This window comes from Heterodontus francisci, chromosome 1 (assembly GCF_036365525.1).
Source record: "Heterodontus francisci isolate sHetFra1 chromosome 1, sHetFra1.hap1, whole genome shotgun sequence".
Lineage (NCBI taxonomy): Eukaryota > Metazoa > Chordata > Chondrichthyes > Heterodontiformes > Heterodontidae > Heterodontus > Heterodontus francisci.
The window spans coordinates 89,627,938-89,648,375 of NC_090371.1; the positions used below are offsets into that span (position 1 = coordinate 89,627,938).

The 20,438-nt window shown below is 42.2% G+C and overlaps 1 protein-coding gene across 1 annotated transcript; it reads left to right on the forward strand.

Annotated features, from left to right (window-relative positions):
- Positions 1-2,252: 2,252 nt before the first annotated feature.
- On the forward strand, positions 2,253-17,572 carry mrps30 (mitochondrial ribosomal protein S30). The gene is made up of 5 exons (XM_068032746.1): positions 2,253-2,834; positions 9,805-9,950; positions 12,614-12,719; positions 12,917-13,093; positions 15,056-17,572. Exons 1-5 carry the CDS (start codon positions 2,273-2,275, stop codon positions 15,343-15,345), a joined length of 1,281 nt encoding a protein of 426 aa, XP_067888847.1. The 5' UTR covers positions 2,253-2,272; the 3' UTR covers positions 15,346-17,572.
- Positions 17,573-20,438: the final 2,866 nt, after the last annotated feature.

Consider the following 20,438-nt stretch of genomic DNA (forward strand, 5'->3'; position numbering starts at 1 on the left):
GCTTCCACTGCTATGTCCAGACTGGCTAAGAGAGTGTGGGAAAATGGCGCACTGACACGGAACACAAAAGTCCGAGTGTATCAGGCCTGTGTCCTCAGTACCTTGCTCTATGGCAGCGAGGCCTGGACAACGTATGTCAGCCAAGAGCGACGTCTCAATTCATTCCATCTTCGCTGCCTCCGGAGAATACTTGGCATCAGGTGGCAGGACCGTATCTCCAACACAGAAGTCCTCGAGGCGGCCAACATCCCCAGCTTGTACACACTACTGAGTCAGCGGCGCTTGAGATGGCTTGGCCATGTGAGCTGCATGGAAGATGGCAGGATCCCCAAAGACACATTGTACAGCGAGCTCGCCACTGGTATCAGACCCACCGGCCGTCCATGTCTCCACTATAAAGACGTCTGCAAACGCGACATGAAATCGTGTGGCATTGATCACAAGTCGTGGGAGTCAGTTGCCAGCGTTCGCCAGAGCTGGCGGGCAGCCATAAAGACGGGGCTAAAATGTGGCGAGTCGAAGAGACTTAGTAGTTGGCAGGAAAAAAGACAGAGGCGCAAGGGGAGAGCCAACTGTGCAACAGCCCCGACAAACAAATTTCTCTGCAGCACCTGTGGAAAAGCCTGTCATTCTAGAATTGGCCTTTATAGCCACTCCAGGCGCTGCTTCACAAACCACTGACCACCTCCAGGCGCGTATCCATTGTCTCTCGAGATAAGGAGGCCCAAAAGAAGAAACCTTCTCAGGGCAACTGGGCATGGACAATAACACAGCTTTGTCAGTGATACCCACATCTTAGATTTTCGTAAAACAATTTTACAGTGAGAGTGACTGCCCTTGACATCAAGGCAGCATTTGACCGAGTATGGCATCAAGGAGCCCCAGTAAAACTGAGGTCAATGGGAATCAGGGGGAAAACCCTCCGCTGGCTGGAGTCATACCTAGCACAAAGGAAGATGTTTGTGGTTGTTGGAGGTCAATCCTGAGCTCCAGGATATCACTACAGGAGTTCCTCAGGGTAGTGTCCTAGGCCCAACCATCTTCAGCTGCTTCATCAATGACCTTCCTTCAATCATAAGGTCAGAAGTGGGGATGTTCGCTGATGATTGCACAATGTTCAGCACCATTCGTGACTCCTCAGATACTGAAGCAGTCCATGTAGAAATGCAGCAAGACCTGGACAATATCCAGGCTTGGGCTGATAAGTGGCAATTAACATTCACGTCACACAAATGCCAGGCAATGACCATCTCCAACAAGAGAGAATCTAGCCATCTCCCCTTGACATTCAACGGCATTACCATCGCTGAATCCCCCACTATCAACATCCTAGGGGTTACCATTGACCAGAAAATGAACTGGAGAAGCCATATAAATACTTTGGCTACAAGAGCAGGTCAGAGGCTAGGAATCCTGAGGCGAGTAACTCACCTCCTGACTCCCCAAAGCCTGTCCACCATCTACAAGGCACAAGTCAGGAGTGTGATGGAATACTCTCCACTTGCCTGGATGGGTGCAGCTCCAACAACACTCACGAAGCTTGACACCATCCAGGACAAAGCAGCCTGTTTGATTGGCACCCCATCTACAAACATTCACTCCCTCCACCACCGCTGCACAGTGGCAGCAGTGTCTACCATCTACAAGATGCACTGCAACAAAGCACCAAGGCTCCTTAGACAGCACCACCCAAACCCGCGACCTCTACTAACTAGAAGGACAAGGGCAGTAAATGCATGGGAACACCACCACCTGCAAGTTCCCCTCCAAGCCACACACCATCCTGACTCGGAACTATATCGCTGTTCCTTCACTGTCGCTGGGTCAAAATCTTGGAACTCCCTTCCTAACAGCACTGTGGGTGTACCTACCTCACATGGACTGCAGCGGTTTGAGAAGGCAGCTCACCACCACCTTCTCAAGGGCAATTAGGGATGGGCAATAAATGCTGGCCTGGCCTGTGATGCCCACATCCCATGAATGAATAAAAAAAATTACTTTTGTTTGAAAAAAAACTACAGTAATAACTAGGGCCAAGTTATTTATTAAAAACCCCTTATCATTGTTTATGTACAATCCGCGTCCAATAACAAAAGTGTCGAATCTGCTATGAAAAACGAAACGCCTGCTTTGCTTTTCCTTCCGTCGTCGCTGCTTGTCCCGCCCTGATACTCTTCAATGATTGGTCACCATGCGCCACTGAGGCATTTGCATTGGACAGTTTTGACTACATGTGAATGACGTATACTCCCCCTCCCGGGCTGAGTGGAAGATGGCGGCGCGCGGCCGGTGGCCGTTGGTGCTCGCGGAGCGTTTGAATGGAAGGCGGGGGTTCGGCGCTGTGCGCGCGGGGCTGAGCACCGAGCCGGCTCCCGCTCCCCGGTACCCTCCTGTCCTCCCGTCCAGGACCGCCAAGAGCAAATCGGCTCAGAGGCGGAGGGAAGAAGAGTTTTTCCAGCGGGTTCACGGCGCCGCTACAGTGGCCGAGAAGATCCAGCTGCTGACGAGAATCCAACGGCTCAAGTACGTCGTTTATCCGCAGACGTTGTCGATCGACGCGGATCGCTGGTACCAGAGCTTCACCAAGACCGTCTTTGTGCCGGGGCTACCCGGCCGGCTCACGGCTGCCGGTTCCGACGCTGCCCTGGAGCTCGGTCAGCTCAAGTCGCTGGCCTGCGAGGCAATTTTGCAGGAGAATTTCTACTTAAAGAGGCGGCGGCCGTTCCTGTACCGGGAGAGGGAGCAGACGATACTGCCGCTCATCGGCAACCTGGTGCCGCGGCTCATTAGCGCCCTGGTAGCAGACAACCCGCTGCTCGGTGCTTCCAGTCTGGGTAAGGAGTCGCTAGTAACACCGCTGTCTGTCTGGAGGCTCCACTCTTACTCACTCTCCCGGGTAAAAATTCCTCTCTGGCAATGGTGCAAAACTGTCGGGATCGGATCGGTCGCCGTTCATACATAGCGCCCGATATTCAGTTCCGTTGTAGTCAATGGAGTTAAATATCATGCTCTGCGTATAATTGATCCGACATTGTTCATTTTGTATCATTGCTCGATGAGAATTTCTACCACACTGTCAGCATAGTTAACAGTACTGTTTTCGTTGTAATACGGAGCAGTATTAATTGTACATACGCATTGTCGTTCAGGGTGCAGGCTGAGACCGATATACACATACCGAATGTATTTCACAGAAACCGACAAAATTGACTGGCAATGAAAGACCAACTAGACCATAGCATACCATAGTGGCTGGAAACATCATGACTAAACACAATCCCCAGGTCCAATAAAGGAAAAAATAATCTGGGATATCTTTCTCCACTCCTCAAGATCGAAACCAGCCCAGATCTGATGGATCAGGTGTTGTCTATAGAGGCACTTGTCTTCTATATGATATGACCTCCATCCCAGCCAAGAACTGGCCCCGCCTCCTCTCGAAGGCATACGAAGGACCAATGCCCACCATACTAGCAGGCAATATATTCCAGAAGAACTCATTGCTCTGGGCAAAGAACAACTGCCTAACATCCAGTCTATTCGTGCTCTTGCGTAGCTTAAACTCACATACAAAGACAAAATACTACCAATACTGGAATTCTGAAATTTGAATGGATAATGCTTGAAATATTCAGGTCAGGCAACATCCGTGGAGAGAGCAACAGTTAACATTTCAGGTTGATGACCTTTTGTCGGAGCTGGACAAAGTTAGAGAAGTAACAGGTTTTAAGCAAGTACAGAGGCAGGGAAAGGGTGGGGGTGGAAAGAACAAAATGAAAAAATGGGAGGAGGGGTTAAGACCTGAAATTGTTGAACGCAATATTGAGTCTGGAGGATTGTAAAGTGCGTAATCGAAAGATGAGGTGCAGTTCGCTGAGCTTCATTGGAACAGTCTCTGAGGTTGAGATTAGAATGGGATGTAGAATTAAAATGACAAGCGATTGGAAGCTCAGGATCACAAGTGTAGGCTGAACGGAGGTGGTCAGCAAAGCGAACACCCTATCTGCATATGGTCTGGCTGATTTAGAGGAGGATTGCATCATGAGTAACGAATACAGTATTAAATTGAAAAATCCAAGTAAGTTATTGTTTAACCTTGAAGGATGTGTTTGGGGCCCTGGATAGTTGGAAAGAGGAGGTGAAATGACAGTGTCCAATGAAGCTCAACAGAAACAACAATTAAGCATTTTGTAACTTTCCGGACTCAATATAGAATTCAACTAAGGAAGTAATCTAAGGCTAAGTCATGGCAGGAGAGCTCAGCCCTGTGGCATGCTCCTCCTGCGCTATGTGGGAAATCAGCACTTCCAGTGTCCCTGGCGACCATGTGTGCAGGAAGTGTGTCCAGCTGTAGCTGCTAGCTGACCATGTTGTGCAGCTGGAGCTGTGGATGGACTCACTGTGGAGCATCCGCGATGCTGAGGACGTCATGGATAGCATGTATAGCGAGGTGGTCACACCACAGGTAATGGCTGCAGAGGCAGAAAGAGATGGGTGGCCACCAGGAGGAGTAGTAGGCACAGGCAGGTAGTGCAGGGGAACCCTGTGGCCATCCCGCTCTCAAACAGTTATACCGCTTTGGATACTGTTGGGGATGGCCTCCCAGGGGAAAGTAGCAGTCTGGAAGGCAGTGAAAATATCGACCTGTTATGGCACAAGTGAAAAATGCATGGCTGGATTGCAACTATTTTAATGCAAGGAGTCTTACTAGTAAGGCAGATGAATTGAGGGCATAGATTAGCACATGACATGATAATATTGCTATCACAGAGACAAGGTTGAGGGAGGGGCAGGACTGGCAGCTCAATATACCAGGGTATTGACTCTTCAGGCATGACGGGAGGGGGTAAAAGAGGAGGTGGCATTGCACTGTTGATCAAGGAGTCAATTACTGCAGTAAGGAGGGATGATATCATAGAGTCATAAAGCACTGAAACAGTCCCTTCGGCCCACCGAGTCTGTGCTGACCATCAACCACCCATTTATACTAATCCTACATTAATCCCATATTCCCTACCATATCCCCACCTTCCCTCAATTCTCCTACCTACCTACACTAGGGGCAATTTACAATGGCCAATTTACCTATCAACCTGCAAGTCTTTGGCTGTGGGAGGAAACCAGAGCACCTAGTGGAAACCCACGCAGTCATAGGGAGAACTTGCAAACACAGCACAGGCAGTACCCAGAGCTGAACCCAGGTCGCTGGAGCTGTGAGGCTGTGGTGCTAACCACTGCACCACTGTGCTGCCCTATATCTTAGAAGGTTCCTCAAATGAGGCCATATGGGTAGAACCTAAAAACAAAAAGGGGGCAATCACTTGGCTGGGAGTGTACTACAGGTCGCCAAACAGTCAGGGAGAGATAGAGGAGCAGATATGTAGGCAAATCTCAGAGATGTGTAAAAATAATAGGGTAATAATAATAGGGGATTTCAACTTCCCCAATATCAACTGGGATAGTCTTAGTGCAAAAGGCTTAAAGGGGGCGGAATTCTTAAAATGCATACAGGAGAGCTTTTTGAGCCAGTACGTAGATAGTCCTACAAGAGAAGGGTCAGTACTGGACCTAATCCTAGGGAATGAAGCCAGACAAGTGGTAGAAGTGTCAGTGGGAGAACATTTCAGGGATAGTGACCATAACTCTGTAAGACTTGAGATAGTTATGGAAAAGGGCAAAGAGGGACCGGAAATAAAGCTACTGAATTGGGGGAAGGCAGATTTTAATATGATAAAACAGGATCTGGCCAAAGTGGACTGGGAGCAGCTACTTGTAGGAAAGTCGACATCAGATCAGTGGGAGTCATTCAAAGAGTAAATAGTGAGAGTTCAGGGCCAACATGTACCCACTAAGATGAAGGGTAGAACCAACAAGTCCAGGAAACCCTGGATATCAAGGGATATAGTGGATTGGATCAGTAAAAAAAAAAAGGAGGCGTATGGCAGATTCAGAGTGCTGAAAACAGTGGAGGCACTAGAGGAGTATAGAAAGTGTAGGGGGGTGTACTTAAAAAAAAAAAAGTAATTAGGAGAGCGAAGAATGGACATGAAAAAACACTGACGGGCAAGATAAAGAAAAATCCCAAGATGTTTTATAAGTATATTAAGGGTAAGAGGATAACCAGGGAAAGAATAGGGCCCATTGGGGACCAAGGTGGCAATGTGTGTGTGGAGCCAGAGGACATAGGTGAGGTTTTAAATGATTACTTTTCATCTGTGTTTACTATGGAGAAGGACGATGTAGGTGTAGAGATCAGGGAGGGGGATTGTGATATATTTGAACATATTAGCATTGAACGGGAGGAAGTATTAGCTGTTTTAGCGGGTTTAAAAGTGGATAAATCCCCAGGCCCAGATGAGATGTGTCCCAGGCTGTTATGTGAGGCAAGGGAGGAGATTGCAGGAGCTCTGACACAAATTTTCAAATCCTCTCTGGCCACAGGAGGATTGGAGGACAGCGAATGTGGTACTATTATTTAAGAAGGGTAGCGGGGATAAACCAGGTAATTACAGGCCGATGAGAGCATCAGTGGTTGGGAAACTATTGGAAAAAATTCTGAGGGACAGGATTAATCTCCACTTGGAGAGGCAAGGGATAGTCAGCATGGCTTTGTCAGGGAGAGATCATGTCTGACTAACTTGATTGAATATTTTGAGGCAGTGACGAAATGTGCAGATGAGGGTAAAGCAGTTGATGTAGTCTATATGGACTTCAGTAAGGCTTTTGATAAGGTCCCGCATGGGAGATTAGTTAAGAAGGTAAGAGCCCATGGAATCCAAGGCAATTTGGATCCAAAATTGGCTTAGTGGCAGGAGGCAGAGGGTAATGGTCGAGGGTTGTTTTTGCAAGTGGAAACCTGTGACCAGTGGTGTACTGCAGGGATCGGTGCTGGCACCCTTGCTAGTTGTAGTGTACATTAATGATTTAGATGTGAATATAGGAGGTATGATCAGTAAGTTCGCAGATGACATGAAAATTGGTGGTGTTGTGAATAGTGAGGAGGAAAGCCTTAAATTACAGGACTATATAGATGGTCTGGTAAGATGGGCGGAGCAGTGGCAAATGGAATTTAATCCTGAGAAGTGTGAGGTGATGCATTTTGGGAGGACCAGCAAGGCAAGGGAATATACAATGGATGGTAGGACCCTAGGAAGCACAGAGGGACCTTGGTGTACTTGTCCATCAATCACTGAAGGCAGCATCACGGGTAGATAAGGTGTTTAGGAAGGCATATGGGATACTTTCCTTTATTAGCCGAGGCATAGAATATAAGAGCAGGGAGGTTATGATGGAGCTGTATAAACCGCTAGTTAGGCCACAGCTGGAGTACTGTGTACAGTTCTGGGCACCACACTATAGGAAGGATGTGATTGCCCTGGAGAGGGTGCAGAGGAGATTCACCAAGATGTTGCCTGGGCTGGAGCATTTCAGCTGTGAAGAGAGACTGAAAAGGCTAGGGTTGTTTTCCTTAGAGCAGAGAAGGCTGGGGGGAGATATGATTGAGGTATACAAAATTGAGGGGCATTGATAGGTTAGATAGGAAGAAATTTTTTCCCTGAGTGGAGGGATCAATAACCAGGGGGCATAGATTTAAGCTAAGGTACAGGAGGTTTAGAGTGGATTTGAGGAAAAAAATGTTCACCCGGAGAGTATTTGGAATCTGGAGCGCACTGCCTGAAGAGGTGAAAGAGGCAGGAACCCTCACAACATTTAAGAAGTATTTAGATGAGCACTTGAAACGCCATAGCATACAAAGCTACGGGCCAAGCGCTGGAAAATGGGATTAGAATAGTTAGGTGCTTGATGGCCAGCACAGACACGATGGGCCGAAGGGCCTGTTTCTGTGCTGTATAACTCTGACTCTAACACTTTCAGATTACAATCACTGCTCCCATTTTTTCAGACAACATGCTGATAATGGTTCTGCTGTTTATTTATTCACTGCTCTCTTCCACCCTATCAAATATCTTCCCTTTTCTGATACAAAAGCAAAATACTCTGAATGCTGAAAATCTGAAATAAAAACAGAAAATGCTGTTGTGATGAAAGGTCATCGACCTGAAAGGTTGACTCTGTTTCTGCCTCCACAGATGCTACCAGACCCATTGAGCATTTCCAGTGTTTTCTGATTTTTTTTTTCCACAGGTAATTGGTCTGGGAGGTCCAACAGGTGTCAATAAAACATCTGAACTTGTTTGGTGAAGATACTGTGGCTGGTATACTTTTGCATAATGTTGTCCCGTAACATTGGCATTGATGATAGTGGCTTCTAACTATAACCACCATTCCCAAAAATAAACCCCAAATTGTGCAGTTTCCATAGTAGCTGTGTCATCATCGTTGATGCAGCTTGCTAGCATTGTCAGTAGCCACAGCGTTCTATTGCCAACGTGTTGGTCATGGTTCCTAACTCTGACCTTAAATTGCATTGCGAGTGCACAACTGATTGGTAGTAAACTACAAGTAAGGAAGATATCAGTCTCTTAAAATAAAAGCAAGATACAGTTCATGCTGAAAATCTGAAATAAAACCAAAATGCTGTGAACACTTCACAGGTCCGGCAACATGTGTCAAGAGAGCAACAGTTAACATTTTAGGTCGATAATGTTTCATCAGAACTGGAAGACATTACAGATGAACAGCTTTTAAATAAGGGAAAAGTGCAGCAAAAGAACAAAAGAGAGAGTTTTGGGAGGATGGAGGGCAGGAGTGATTTAGGGTTGGGCAATAACTGCTGGCCTAGCCAGCGATGCCCACATCCCTTGAAAGAATATAAACAAAAATTTAAAAAGTGATGGATAGTAACTTTTTAAATCTGTGTGAGATCACTGTTTCAAAGCAGTCCACATAATTATAATTCTCAGTTTTGTTTTTTAACACAAAGACCACAACTTGTACTGTGTGCAGTTCTGGTCACCTCATTACAGAAAGGATGTAATTGCATTAGAGAGGATACAGAAGAGATTTACGAGGATGTTGCCAGGACTAGAGAAATGCAGCTATGAGGAAAGATTGGATAGGCTGGGGTTGTTCTTATAACAGAGAAGGCTGAGGGGAGATTTGATTGAAATGCACAAAATTGTGATGGGCTTGGATCGAGTGGATGTGAAGGGTCTATTTACCTTAGCAAAGAGATCAGTGACTAGGGGGCATAGATTTAACATTTAGTTGTTTGAGGAGAAGCGATCCAGATTTTGGGGTGCTTCAGAAATCTAACGTTCTGAAGGATGTGTTAATTTAACTCTCATAATTTGATGAACTAATCACAGCCCGTTAGCACAGTAAAATAAAAACAAAATACTGCGGGTGCTGGAAATCTGAAATAAAAACAAAGTGCTGGAAATACACAGCAGATCTGGCAGCAACTGTGGAGAGAGAAACCGAGTTAACATTTCAGGTCTGTGACCTTCAGACCTGAAATGTTAACACTTTCTCCACAGAGACCTGCTGTGTATTTCCAGCACTTGCTGTTTTTGTCCCTGTTAGCGCAGTGATTTCTTTTGTAAGCATTTCTTAAATAACAGTAGGAAACATAGATGTTAAAGTTCTATTTGTTGATAGATTTTTAAAACATTTCAGAAGACTTCCACTTCTAGCTCTCAATTGGAAAAACGACTCCATAATTATACACCATATCAATTGTTCCTTTTTCCACCTTGTGAGATTGTATACATTGAAGTTTTAGATTGACATTTAGCAAGAGCAGCTAAATACAATTAAGTAAGTAAATCTTAATTATCATTACAGTTGTGCATTGGGTCAGCTTGGTGCTTTAATTTTAAGAATATTTTTATCCTGTTTCAGATTTTGAACCAGAAGTTAACTTTTACTGGTTGCGGGGTGAACGAACTGTTCCTCGAGGGCATCGGAAAGGGCAAGTAGACCCTATTCGTTTCCAGATTGATGACAAACCTTACTGCCAAATTCGGGTTCCTGAACAGCTCCCTGAGGTAATAGTTTAATTAAGACATTTAAGGGCTTCATAGGTATCTTCTGTTTTTTCCAGAATTTTCTTGCATTTTAGTCAGTTGATGGTGGGTATCAACCATTTATAGGTCAAGTAAAGTGGCAATAAGTATATGGTAAAGTTCCCTTTGTTCTATCCCAGTACTGTGTTTTAAGCCTTACTGCATCATAAAAGATCACTAATATGCTTCTTGGGAAATGACAATTACTGAGCTTGACTGTTAGACATTTGAGTTAAAATCATTTGATACAATAGTTATCCAAAAGAATCTTAGACTTTAATGATGCGATGTGTTTAACTACATTAGTTTATTCATTTTCTGAAAGAAAGCTCTTTTTAAGCCACTTGTTTCCTTCCTCGCTGCATCTTCCCCCTCCTCCCCCCCCCCCCCAAAATAACATCAACACTTCATAATTTCTTTATCTCCAATATTTTTAAGAAAAAGAGCACTAATAACAAAATTCCCTCTTTAAAGTTTGTAAAAACTAGAATGCAAGTACATTCAGACAGTTTTTAAATTTTAAAGAAAATGTAATAATTCAGATGTATATTTAAAGATTACTTTTTTAAATGAAAGGACTGGGTATGCTGTGGGTTGGACAGTAGTCTTTCATCACTGCAACTTGCCTGTTTGTGAGTTGTTGAAAATCTTGGACACATTTGGCTCTTAATCTTATTCCAGCACAAAACTGCCTCTTTTTCAGCAATTTCACTTTGAAGACTGCAAAATGCTGATGTGAAAAATGTTAGTGATGCAATAAGGTCTGCTCTTCTGAGTCTGGTACAGGCATGTTATTGATGCATAGTAGAGAAAACATCACTCTGCACCTAACCTGATCTCACCTGTGGATGGTTGATGCTATTTGGTGTTGCACAATGGGTTCCCTTCACCAGTACAAACATCCCTCACTTTGAAAAAAAATCAAGATTTTTTTTTTTAAATGCACATTAAGTTTAATAAAAATTTCCTAAAACCTGTTTATATAACTAGATACTTTTACTACATGTTCTTAAACAAAATACTCAGGAGAATTGGTAGCCCGTAAGCGAAGAGGAAGTGGTCCCAAACACCCTTTTTGGGCTGTAAAGGAGACTCTGCAGGTACAGGATAGCTTGCTTCAAGCTCTACTGAACATCTGTTACATTATGAAGGAGATTAATTTTTTTGTGCCCATGTAACCTGTATCTGCATTATATTGAAACATTGCGGGTTTGTTTTTTAAAGAAAAGCTTATTCTGGTAATAGGTATGGTCTGCAATTCTGTCCTAATTCAATGATTCACATAGAGGGAAAATCATTTCCTTTGACTTGTTACCCTGAAGAGAGCTTGGTGTCATATTCTTTAGTCTGCTAGGTATAGACATACTCTACCAGGGAAGAAAGAAAAGCTTGTATTTATATAGCACCTTTTCAAAACCTCAGGGCATCCCAAAGCACCTCACAGCCAATGAAGTAATTTTGAAGTGCAGTCACTTGAATTGTAGAAAACACAGCAGTTAATTTGCACACACACATCAATATGATAATGACCTGTTGACCTGTTTTAGATTACAAAGTTGGAGAAAGATCTGGTGATTGGGGGCTGTATATTTGCCAGGATTATAAGAGAATCTATTCTTCGAAATCGGGCCATGGGATCTTTTACATTCACCGGAGAAGTCTCGACTTATTGTTTCATCCAAAAGATTGCATCTCCAACAGCACAGAACACTGCCAGCCTACATTGTGTGCCCAAGTTTCTGGAGGGGTGGGTGGTGGTGGTGGTGCATGAACTCTCAACCTTCTGACTCGAGTGCTACCACTGAACCAAGGCTCATACCTCAGTTACTCCTTAGTTCTTTTCGTTCTGTAAGAGGTAACCTGTTTCACACTAGTTATCTGTGTGCAGCACAATTCTCTTTACAATAGCACATCAGATTTTTAACATTCCCAATTAAAGAAAATCTTTTCTTGTAGATGTTGCATTTAAGGCGAGCAAGACCAGCTGATTGGCATTTTATATCTTACCAATTTTAGATTGCAGTATTTTGTTTTCTGTAGGGGTGGTATTTTTGTTTGGAAAGTGATTTCCCTTTTAAAGGGTTTGCCTTGCTGGTCTCATGCGTAATTTGTGTTTTTTTATCCCTACTTTGGCCAAAGGAATCGTGTTGCATGTGACTAGAGTTCATGCACAAGTTATAAGGGGAAGCCATAAAGGAAAAACTCCTGTATGAATTTTTTTTAATGAATTAGATATGGTATGTTAATAGCTGCTACACTGACCATGTGAATAACCTAGGAGTTCTTTTAAAATATTATTCAGCATGGTTTCCTTCATTTTTAAAATTTGTTGCTGCAGAATTGGAACATTCTATTGGTAGTGACCTTTGCACTCTTTTCTAGTTCATAATATTTAATCAACATTTAATGCTGTATATATTACACATTACTGAAATGTTAACTTATAGATTATCAATGTGAAACATTGAAATGGCTGTTTCCTTCAAAGTTTTATCTTCTGCCTCCAGAAGAGCACATTGCATCCCTGGAGAGTTTATTTGCTATACTTGGTAACTGATTGAAACTGAATTTTTAATTGGCCTTAAAAGTTAAATGTTAACTTGAAAAAGAGACATTTTTAAAATTCAGCTTGTTTTTCTTCCTAGTTTGTGCCCTTAGAACATTCAGTCCCTGAAGATGTTCCTGTTATTCAGATTGAACCAAGCCGACTTCCATTGTTTCAACGGCAGTATGACAACAATATTTTCATTGGTAAGGGCAAAATGGGTTTGCATGCATTTTAAATCTTTTCACATTTAAGATTTGCATAATTGAATGTTTTATGAAACTAAGCACTGCACCACAACTTTTTTGGTGGGGTAGGAAATGGAATTCAGCTGAATTACTTTATTAAGTTGCACTCTTAGTAAGTCCTAGTATGTGACTATTTGTGTATCTTCTATTTGCAGGGTCAAAGATTGTTGATTCTTCCTGCTATGGACATACCCAGTTTCATTTTGCATCCAATAAATTGAGCCGAGAAAAACTAATAAAAAACAACTTGACTGACCAGATTGAAGTACGTTTGCGAGCCAATGGCATTGCAAGTTTGTTTGCTTGGACTGGAGCACAGGCGATGTATCAAGGTTAGTCATTGAAGCTTTAAAGACCTTGTTCTTATAGCATGTTCTCTAAGTTGTTCTTCCAAGCACTGCTTCATTTATTTTCTTTTCCTTGAGGTTCTCTTGAGTTATATATCTCATTCAACTAAGTAGACTGGTTGCTCCAGGCCTTTGTTGACATTTAAGAATATTACAGGGCAATGTTTAAGATTGATGCTTTTGCATTTCCACTTCCTGTGTACCCCCGTATTGAATACAGCGAGGCGGGCCAATTTACTGCATTAAAGCTAGTTTTATTGCCACTTTTGGGAACGTCTTTTCAGAAAGGCATTGGAAAAGCTCAGTAAATCTATTATTGTTGGAATGATTGAGATACCAACAGCTGTGGTTTGAATATTCAGGTAATAAATCAGCAGTAGAAACAATTGATAATGCAGATTTTAGTGTCATTGAAAGTTTGCATATTGGGACAACATGACTTTTCTGATAACTCTCTTGATTGAATTGATGAAGCTTAACATGTAGTGCATTGAATGATGCCATAGCAACACTTCAGTTCTTTCACTGACAATATGGCATCTGAATAATCTTAAGTACTAAAATTCTACAGTCAGGGCTTTTTAAACAAGTGATGAATTTTGTAACTAATCTCAGACTTAGCATTAGAGAGGTTAAACCAATAACATCTACAATTAAGTTCTAATTACACTTCTGATTTGGCAATGATCATGGGGATTTATGAATTATCAAAATATCCTGGAGATAACTGCAAAAATTTTTTTTCAAGAATATACAAGGCATTTTGATCTGTTAATTTAGAAAGCCTGCCAAAAGTCCTGTTTATAAACAGCAAGAGGATTCCCATTGAGCAATAGCGCCACTGTTTCCAAATGAAACTGACCTATGTATACAGCTGGCCCACATCTGAGTATTTTCGCAGCTCCTTGCATTGGTATTTGTCATCTCTGTGCTGTATGACAGAGTTTCCCAGAAGATTTTGCTTTTGGATCAGAGCAAACAACAGCCTTTACTCTGGCGAGGCCACTAGTAACGACATTGCAGCAAGTTTATAGTCCATGTGAAAGGGTTCATTGAGGTCCTGGATCTGCTTCACCTTTTGCTCAGTAAACTAGAATCAATGGAAAGTAATATCTTTATGTAAAGTCTTTTTTTGACCAAAGGCCACTAACGTTAGAAGTAATTTAAAGTGTGCAATGTACATATCAATTTTTATGAACAATACATCTATGTAGGTATGAATTTTTGGAAATTCTTATCTTCGATATAAACTACGTAAAATTAATTGTAAAGTGAATGACATCCTTGTCAAACAAAGCAATTTTTCTTCCTGAATAAAGTTCTGAGATGAACATCTGTGATGCAGAACTTCATTTTAGCATTTCCTAGTCAACTTTTGATGATCTATTGATCGAGAGAAGGGAGAATTGCTGCTCTTATTCTAATTCAAAATGTAAGAGGAAACACCAGGATGAAGAAATAGGAGTCTATGTTGCAAAAGGCCAAGGAAGAATAAATAGATGTTAACCCACAGTAGGAATTAAATGACAGACTGTAAAAGGATTTCATATACCCAAACCTTATAGGTTTTTTAATATATATATAATTGTTAGATCATTTTAATTGCAGCAGTTTCATTAGAGTATACACTGCTCATGTACATTTCATGACCATATGTTTACAGACACGATGGGCTGAACATGCTGTATGATTTTATGGTATATTGAGTTGTATTTTAGTTATTTTACATTAGTTAACAATTGCTGTCCTTCCTATTATCTGACCTTATGGATCTCTAAAGATATTTAAGATGGATCTTTATAATGAGAAAAATGCATTATCAGTGAATTAAATTGTATTTCATGAAGTCAAGAAAAGCATTTTCAGTTGAGCTGTATCTGAGACTTGATTTTTCTTAGCTATTACTGTTGAAGTTTTATCAAATCAAATTTTTTTTTGTTATTCCAGGATTCTGGAGCGAGGCAGATGTGACCCAACCGTTTGTCTCCCAAGCTGTAATTACAGATGGAATTTACTTCTCCTTCTTTTGTTATCAGCTAAACACTCTAGCTCTGACTGCTAGGACAGACCAACATAACCACCGCAAGAATATTTGCTGGGGGACGGAAAGTATGCGGCTATATGAGGATATTGAAGGAGGCAGCGTGAAAGGGTTCAATGATGAGGTCCTGAGCCTACTTGTTCGCTTCTTGCTCAATAGACCAGAATCAGTGAAAAGTAGCATAAGCCAAATGTAAAATCTTTTATAACTTTGAAAGAAATTGAAAGTGTATTATATATTTAAGTGAACAGCAGCACACCTGTTTTTTTATGGGTTTCAAGACCTTTGATTACATGTTCAATATAAATTGCCTAAAATACGTTCTTCAGAAACTTACCCAGTACTACTTGGATGATTTTTTTTCATCTGTGTGGTATTTTCTCTTGTCAAATCAAGTAAAATTCTGTTTATAATAGTTACGAAAAAGGTATGATTATCACAAGCTTAGCTAATGTGCTGGGTATGAATCTTGTCTAATACTGCTGTCTGGAATGGAGGTTTCAGATTCATTTGTCATTGAATTAATTAGGGCATAGGCTTCATCTCTAGATGGTGCCTTTGCAGAAAGGACAAGTAGGGTAATGAAAGAAAGGTAACCAAAAGACCAAAAATAAATTAATGACATAATTAGCAGAAAGGTCAAATTGGACAACTTAAACAATGAAAGGGATGTTTTAGAGCTGGGTTTTCCAACAAGGCCTGCGGGCCAGGACTCTACCCCAAAGGTATGCAACCAGCCCATGGATATAAACTGTACTCGAGCCATTCCTCATCCTCACCAGGGGTCCGTGACTAGAGATGGGAAATTTCCCATTGTCAGACCGATTTTTAAACTGTTGCGCTGTCAGTTTCACAGCTGCTGACATCGGGAACAGCCGTTGCCCAACAGACTCGGGGCGGGGGGGGGGTGGGTTCCGGCGGGTTCAAAAAAAAAAGCCTGCCAGCAAACCCCGAGTCTGTTGGGAAATGGCTGTTCCCAGTGTCAGCAGCTGTCAGCTGTGAAACTGTCAGCGATCTTTTTTAAAAAGAGCCGACCAACCACCTGCTGCATAAAAAAGTGCTTCCTCCTATTTCTCCGTATCTTTTGCACAAAACTTTTAATCTGTGTCTGCCAATCCTAGAGCTGGGGGTGGGGGGGGGGGGGGCAGAAAGAGAACAAGACACACACGCACACACACACAGCGCAGGGGGTGGGGGGTTGCGAGAGATCAAGGATCAATCTCTCACCTGGCAGATGGACATGTGACCAGAATACTCTGCTTTGCTACATCAAGTGTGCAGGCACAGATTGACTACTTATGCAAGCAAAAACAATGCCAGGTATGTCACTAAATCAGTTTTCAATACAGTGACAAGAAAGTAAGTCAATAAATTAGTCTTTGCAGTTAAAGTTTCACAAAAATGCACATTTGTTTTTATTTGTAAGATAAAATGTTAATGCTTTTATCTTTGGAAATTTGCTCACCAGCCCCCTGGGCTGAGCAAAAATTGTAATGCAGCCCTCCGCCTGATAAGGTTGGACAACCCTGTTTTGTAGGATAGGGTTAACTTGTTACTCATGAATTTTAGAAGTATTAAGATAACAACTTGAAACTGTTACAGCAGTTGGAACTGATCTGATAGGGACTAAGAAACATAGTTAACTTCCAATCACAGCGACGAGTGGTGGGCAATCAGGAAGGACAGACTAAATGAGAAAGGAAATGGAGTTCTATATGTCAGGAACATTTGGGAAGTAAATAGATCTATTAGTACAGGTTAAGAATCCCAAAAGGATAGCCTGTCTGAAAGTTTGTAGTGTGTAAAGAGTGATGATAACTCCAGGAGCTTGGTATAAAACCTTAATCTGATCATACTGTGATTTTCGAAGTGCATTGTTAAGACTGCCTTCATAGATTCCAGCATTTTTCTGACGATTAATGTCAGGCTAACTGGCCTGTTGTTCGCTCTTTTCTCTCCTTTCTTGAATAGCGGTGTTATATTTACTAACTTCCAATCCGCTGGGACTGTTCTAGAATTTAGGGAATTTTGGAAAATCATAACCAGTGCATCCATTATCTGCAACTACCTCTCTTGGAACCCTAGGATGTAGGCCATTAGGTTCTAATGATTTGTCAGCTTTTAGTCCTTAAGTTTCTCTAATACTTTTTCTCTGCTGATATGAATTATTTTAGTTCCTCTTATTAGTCCCTTGTTACCCTCTTTCTGGTATGTAATTTGTATTCTGTGAAGACAGATGACAATATTTGTTCAATGTCTCTGCCATTTTAGCATTCCCCATGATAATTACTCCTCTCTGCCTCTAAAGCAGTGTTCAACAGGATTTCTATGCTGGCCAAACTTGTGGCGATCAGTTCACCAGTTTCACCACAATACAAAATATATTCAATGTTGATCAAAATAAATGCACGATCTTTTGAAAATCAGCAATCAAGACTGATGTGCAGTAAAATATGGTAACTTATTTATCCAGCACAATGTATCAGCAGTAGTATGTATGTATTAACAAAATAATCAGATATTGTATTATGCAAATTTAAACATTCAGTGCAACACTTTGCAATCTTTTTCTTTCACCAACATCCTGAAATTAGGCAGCAACTTTTTGCAGACTAAGCATTTAAACTCCACCTCCAGATTCACATCCAGTATCTGTAATTGATAACTTCGACTTCATGTAAGCTACTGCAGAAAAGTGGATCATAGAGTTATGTGAAAGCTTTGTGATGCCTGAGTGGAGAACCATTAACTCATTTTCCTTCAAAAGCCACTCTGTAGCATCAAGACATTAACCTTTCAGCTGGTCATCGATCTGACTTTGTAGCAAAAGCAAATCCACTTTGCAAATTTTTTCTCTCAGGGTTGTGTGACTTTGGAACACTCTGCCTCAGAAGGTGGTGGAGATGGGGGTCATTGAATATTTGTAAGGCAGAGGTAGATAGATTCTTGTTAGGCAAGGGAATCAAAGGTTATCAGGGGTAGATTGGAGTTTGGAATTCGAGACAGAAACAGATCAGCCATGATCTTATTGAATGGTGGAGCTGGCTGGAAGGACCCAATGGCCTATTTCTGCTCTGAATTCGTAAGTTCGCAACCATGCCTGTCCAGACAGAACATGCTGACGAGCCCTTGAGATAGTCGAGATTTATAGATGTCAAAGTAAAACAGATATAGCATGAACTGAAAGGAGAGTTCATAACTCAAAATCAGAGATGTGCTTGTCAAATTTGCTGAGTGAATTCTACAACCACCACGTAGTGCTGCCAGTCAAAATCAGCATCTTCCACATACTGCTGCAGATTTGGAAAGTGGGTGAAATCCTGACTCATAGGGCTGGATTTTAGTTTGGTTGAAAGGCGGGTTTTTTGGCAGGGTGTGGGGTGCCAGAGAACTGGCGTGGAGTTGTCTGCCACGAACCTAATGCCGGTTTCTGATTTTCTCAGAGGCAGCAAAGTTCCATAGCGACAGCTCTGCTGTGACACAACAGGATTGTAATTTAAAATCTGTTACATACTGTTTTGCATGAATTTTTATCTAATTCGCCACAATCCAACCAGGCGTTAACAATCATATGTGTGATACTCACATGTCTTCAAGCTTCTGTGACGATTTGCAATGATTGGACAAAAATCTGGATTTGTCAGTCTGCTGAAGCAGTACCTGACAGAACAGCCTTGATGGCGATGCTTTAACCTTGTTTCACTGCGTTTTGCACCAAGAAACTCTCTGCTCAAATGGTGATTTTATGAACATGGTTGTCAAAATCGACAATTTTATTCACTCTAGCGCTCTGAGCCAGCAACAGTTTGTGGAGTTGTTGGAAGAAGTCATAGAGTCAGAGAGATACAGCACTGAAACATGCCCTTTGGCCCACCGAGTCTGTGCCGACCATCAACCACCCATTTATACTAATCCTACATTAATCCCATATTCCCTACCACATCCCCTCCTTCCCTCAATTCTCCTACCACCGACCTACACTAGGGACAATTTACAATGGCCAATTTACCTATCAACCTGCAAGTCTTTGGCTTTGGGAGGAAACTGGAGCACCCGGCGGAAACCCATGTGGTCACAGGGAGAACTTGCAAACTCCGCGAGTGAAATCAGATTTCACCAAAATTATCTACTTTGTGAATGTAAGGTGGCTGAGCTGTGGAAAGGTCTTGCAATGATTTGCTGCCTTGCTCACTTCAATCCAAGAAATACAAATTTAAAGGCAGACTCCTCAGTAAATCCTGTAAAAGGATAATGAATTGGCAAAGAGGAGGCAGCAGGTACTATTTAGCAAAAGTTTTTTCGGTTGGATTGATACATTGGTGGAAATTTTAACTCCCTGCAATGTAAGGGCAATGGTATTAAAAAATTTTAAATCTTAAACTTGAATCCAACCTGTCACTTCCTGTTTTAACAGAGACAGTTTGGAGGTAGTCGACTAATCTCTCCAGAGGGAGGGTCAGTCATTTAAATATGTTAGCAAAGCTGCTTGCCTCAGATATTAGCAGCCATTTAGATTTAATGGCTGCAGGCCAGGTTTCCAAGGACTCAAGAAAACCCTGCAGCTGATGAGAGGTGAAAAGGGTTGGACCCATCAAGTAAGTGCCTTTCCTCTACTGCTTGTAGACCAGAAGTAGGAGAAGTGTTCCCCAGACCCCAAGCTAACCTGCCCCCTCCGTGATCCATTTCCCATCACCGCTCCTTGAACGTATGGCTTCAATTCCTAACCCACCCCTAATGACTTCAACTGTTCAAGTCACAATATCCCCCATCATCATAAGATGGTAGAATCTATTATGTGCCATTATAATCTATTATATTACATTTGTTGGAATATCAAGTCAGTGGCACACCAGCAACAGTCAAGGAGTAGCCCCTAGAACTTAAGGAAGTGAAGATTGGGCCTATACTAGGAGGAGTAACAAGAATGGAAGACAGTGAAGGTTTCACTGGGAACAAGAGCATCATAGGTGAACGTAAGAACAAACCAATGGCTGTCGCAGTATTGTGGGAAATGAAGACTAGAGGGTAGGCAGTTGGGAATGTGAAAGTGTGGTTATCAGTGACAGGTGGGATGAGGATTTTTCCAGTGGTGGACACAGAAAGAAGTGGGATTGGAAGGGTGGTAGGAGAATGTGCGTGATTGAGATTACAAGAAAGTGGTCAGAGATTACTTTTACAGCGATGAAGAGTGTAGGGAGGCATGCCAGAGGCAGCACCAGGCAGAACTAAAAATGAGGTGTTAGCCTGGTGAAGCTACAACACAAGACTACTGGCATGCCAAACAGCAGA

Coding starts and splice junctions, on each gene's coding strand:
- mrps30 (XM_068032746.1), top strand. CDS start 2,273: ATGGCGGCGCGCGGCCGGTGGCCGTTGGTGCTCGCGGAGCGTTTGAAT. Junction 2,835..9,804: donor GCTCGGTGCTTCCAGTCTGG/GTAAGGAGTCGC, acceptor ATCCTGTTTCAG/ATTTTGAACCAGAAGTTAAC. Junction 13,094..15,055: donor AGCACAGGCGATGTATCAAG/GTTAGTCATTGA, acceptor TTGTTATTCCAG/GATTCTGGAGCGAGGCAGAT.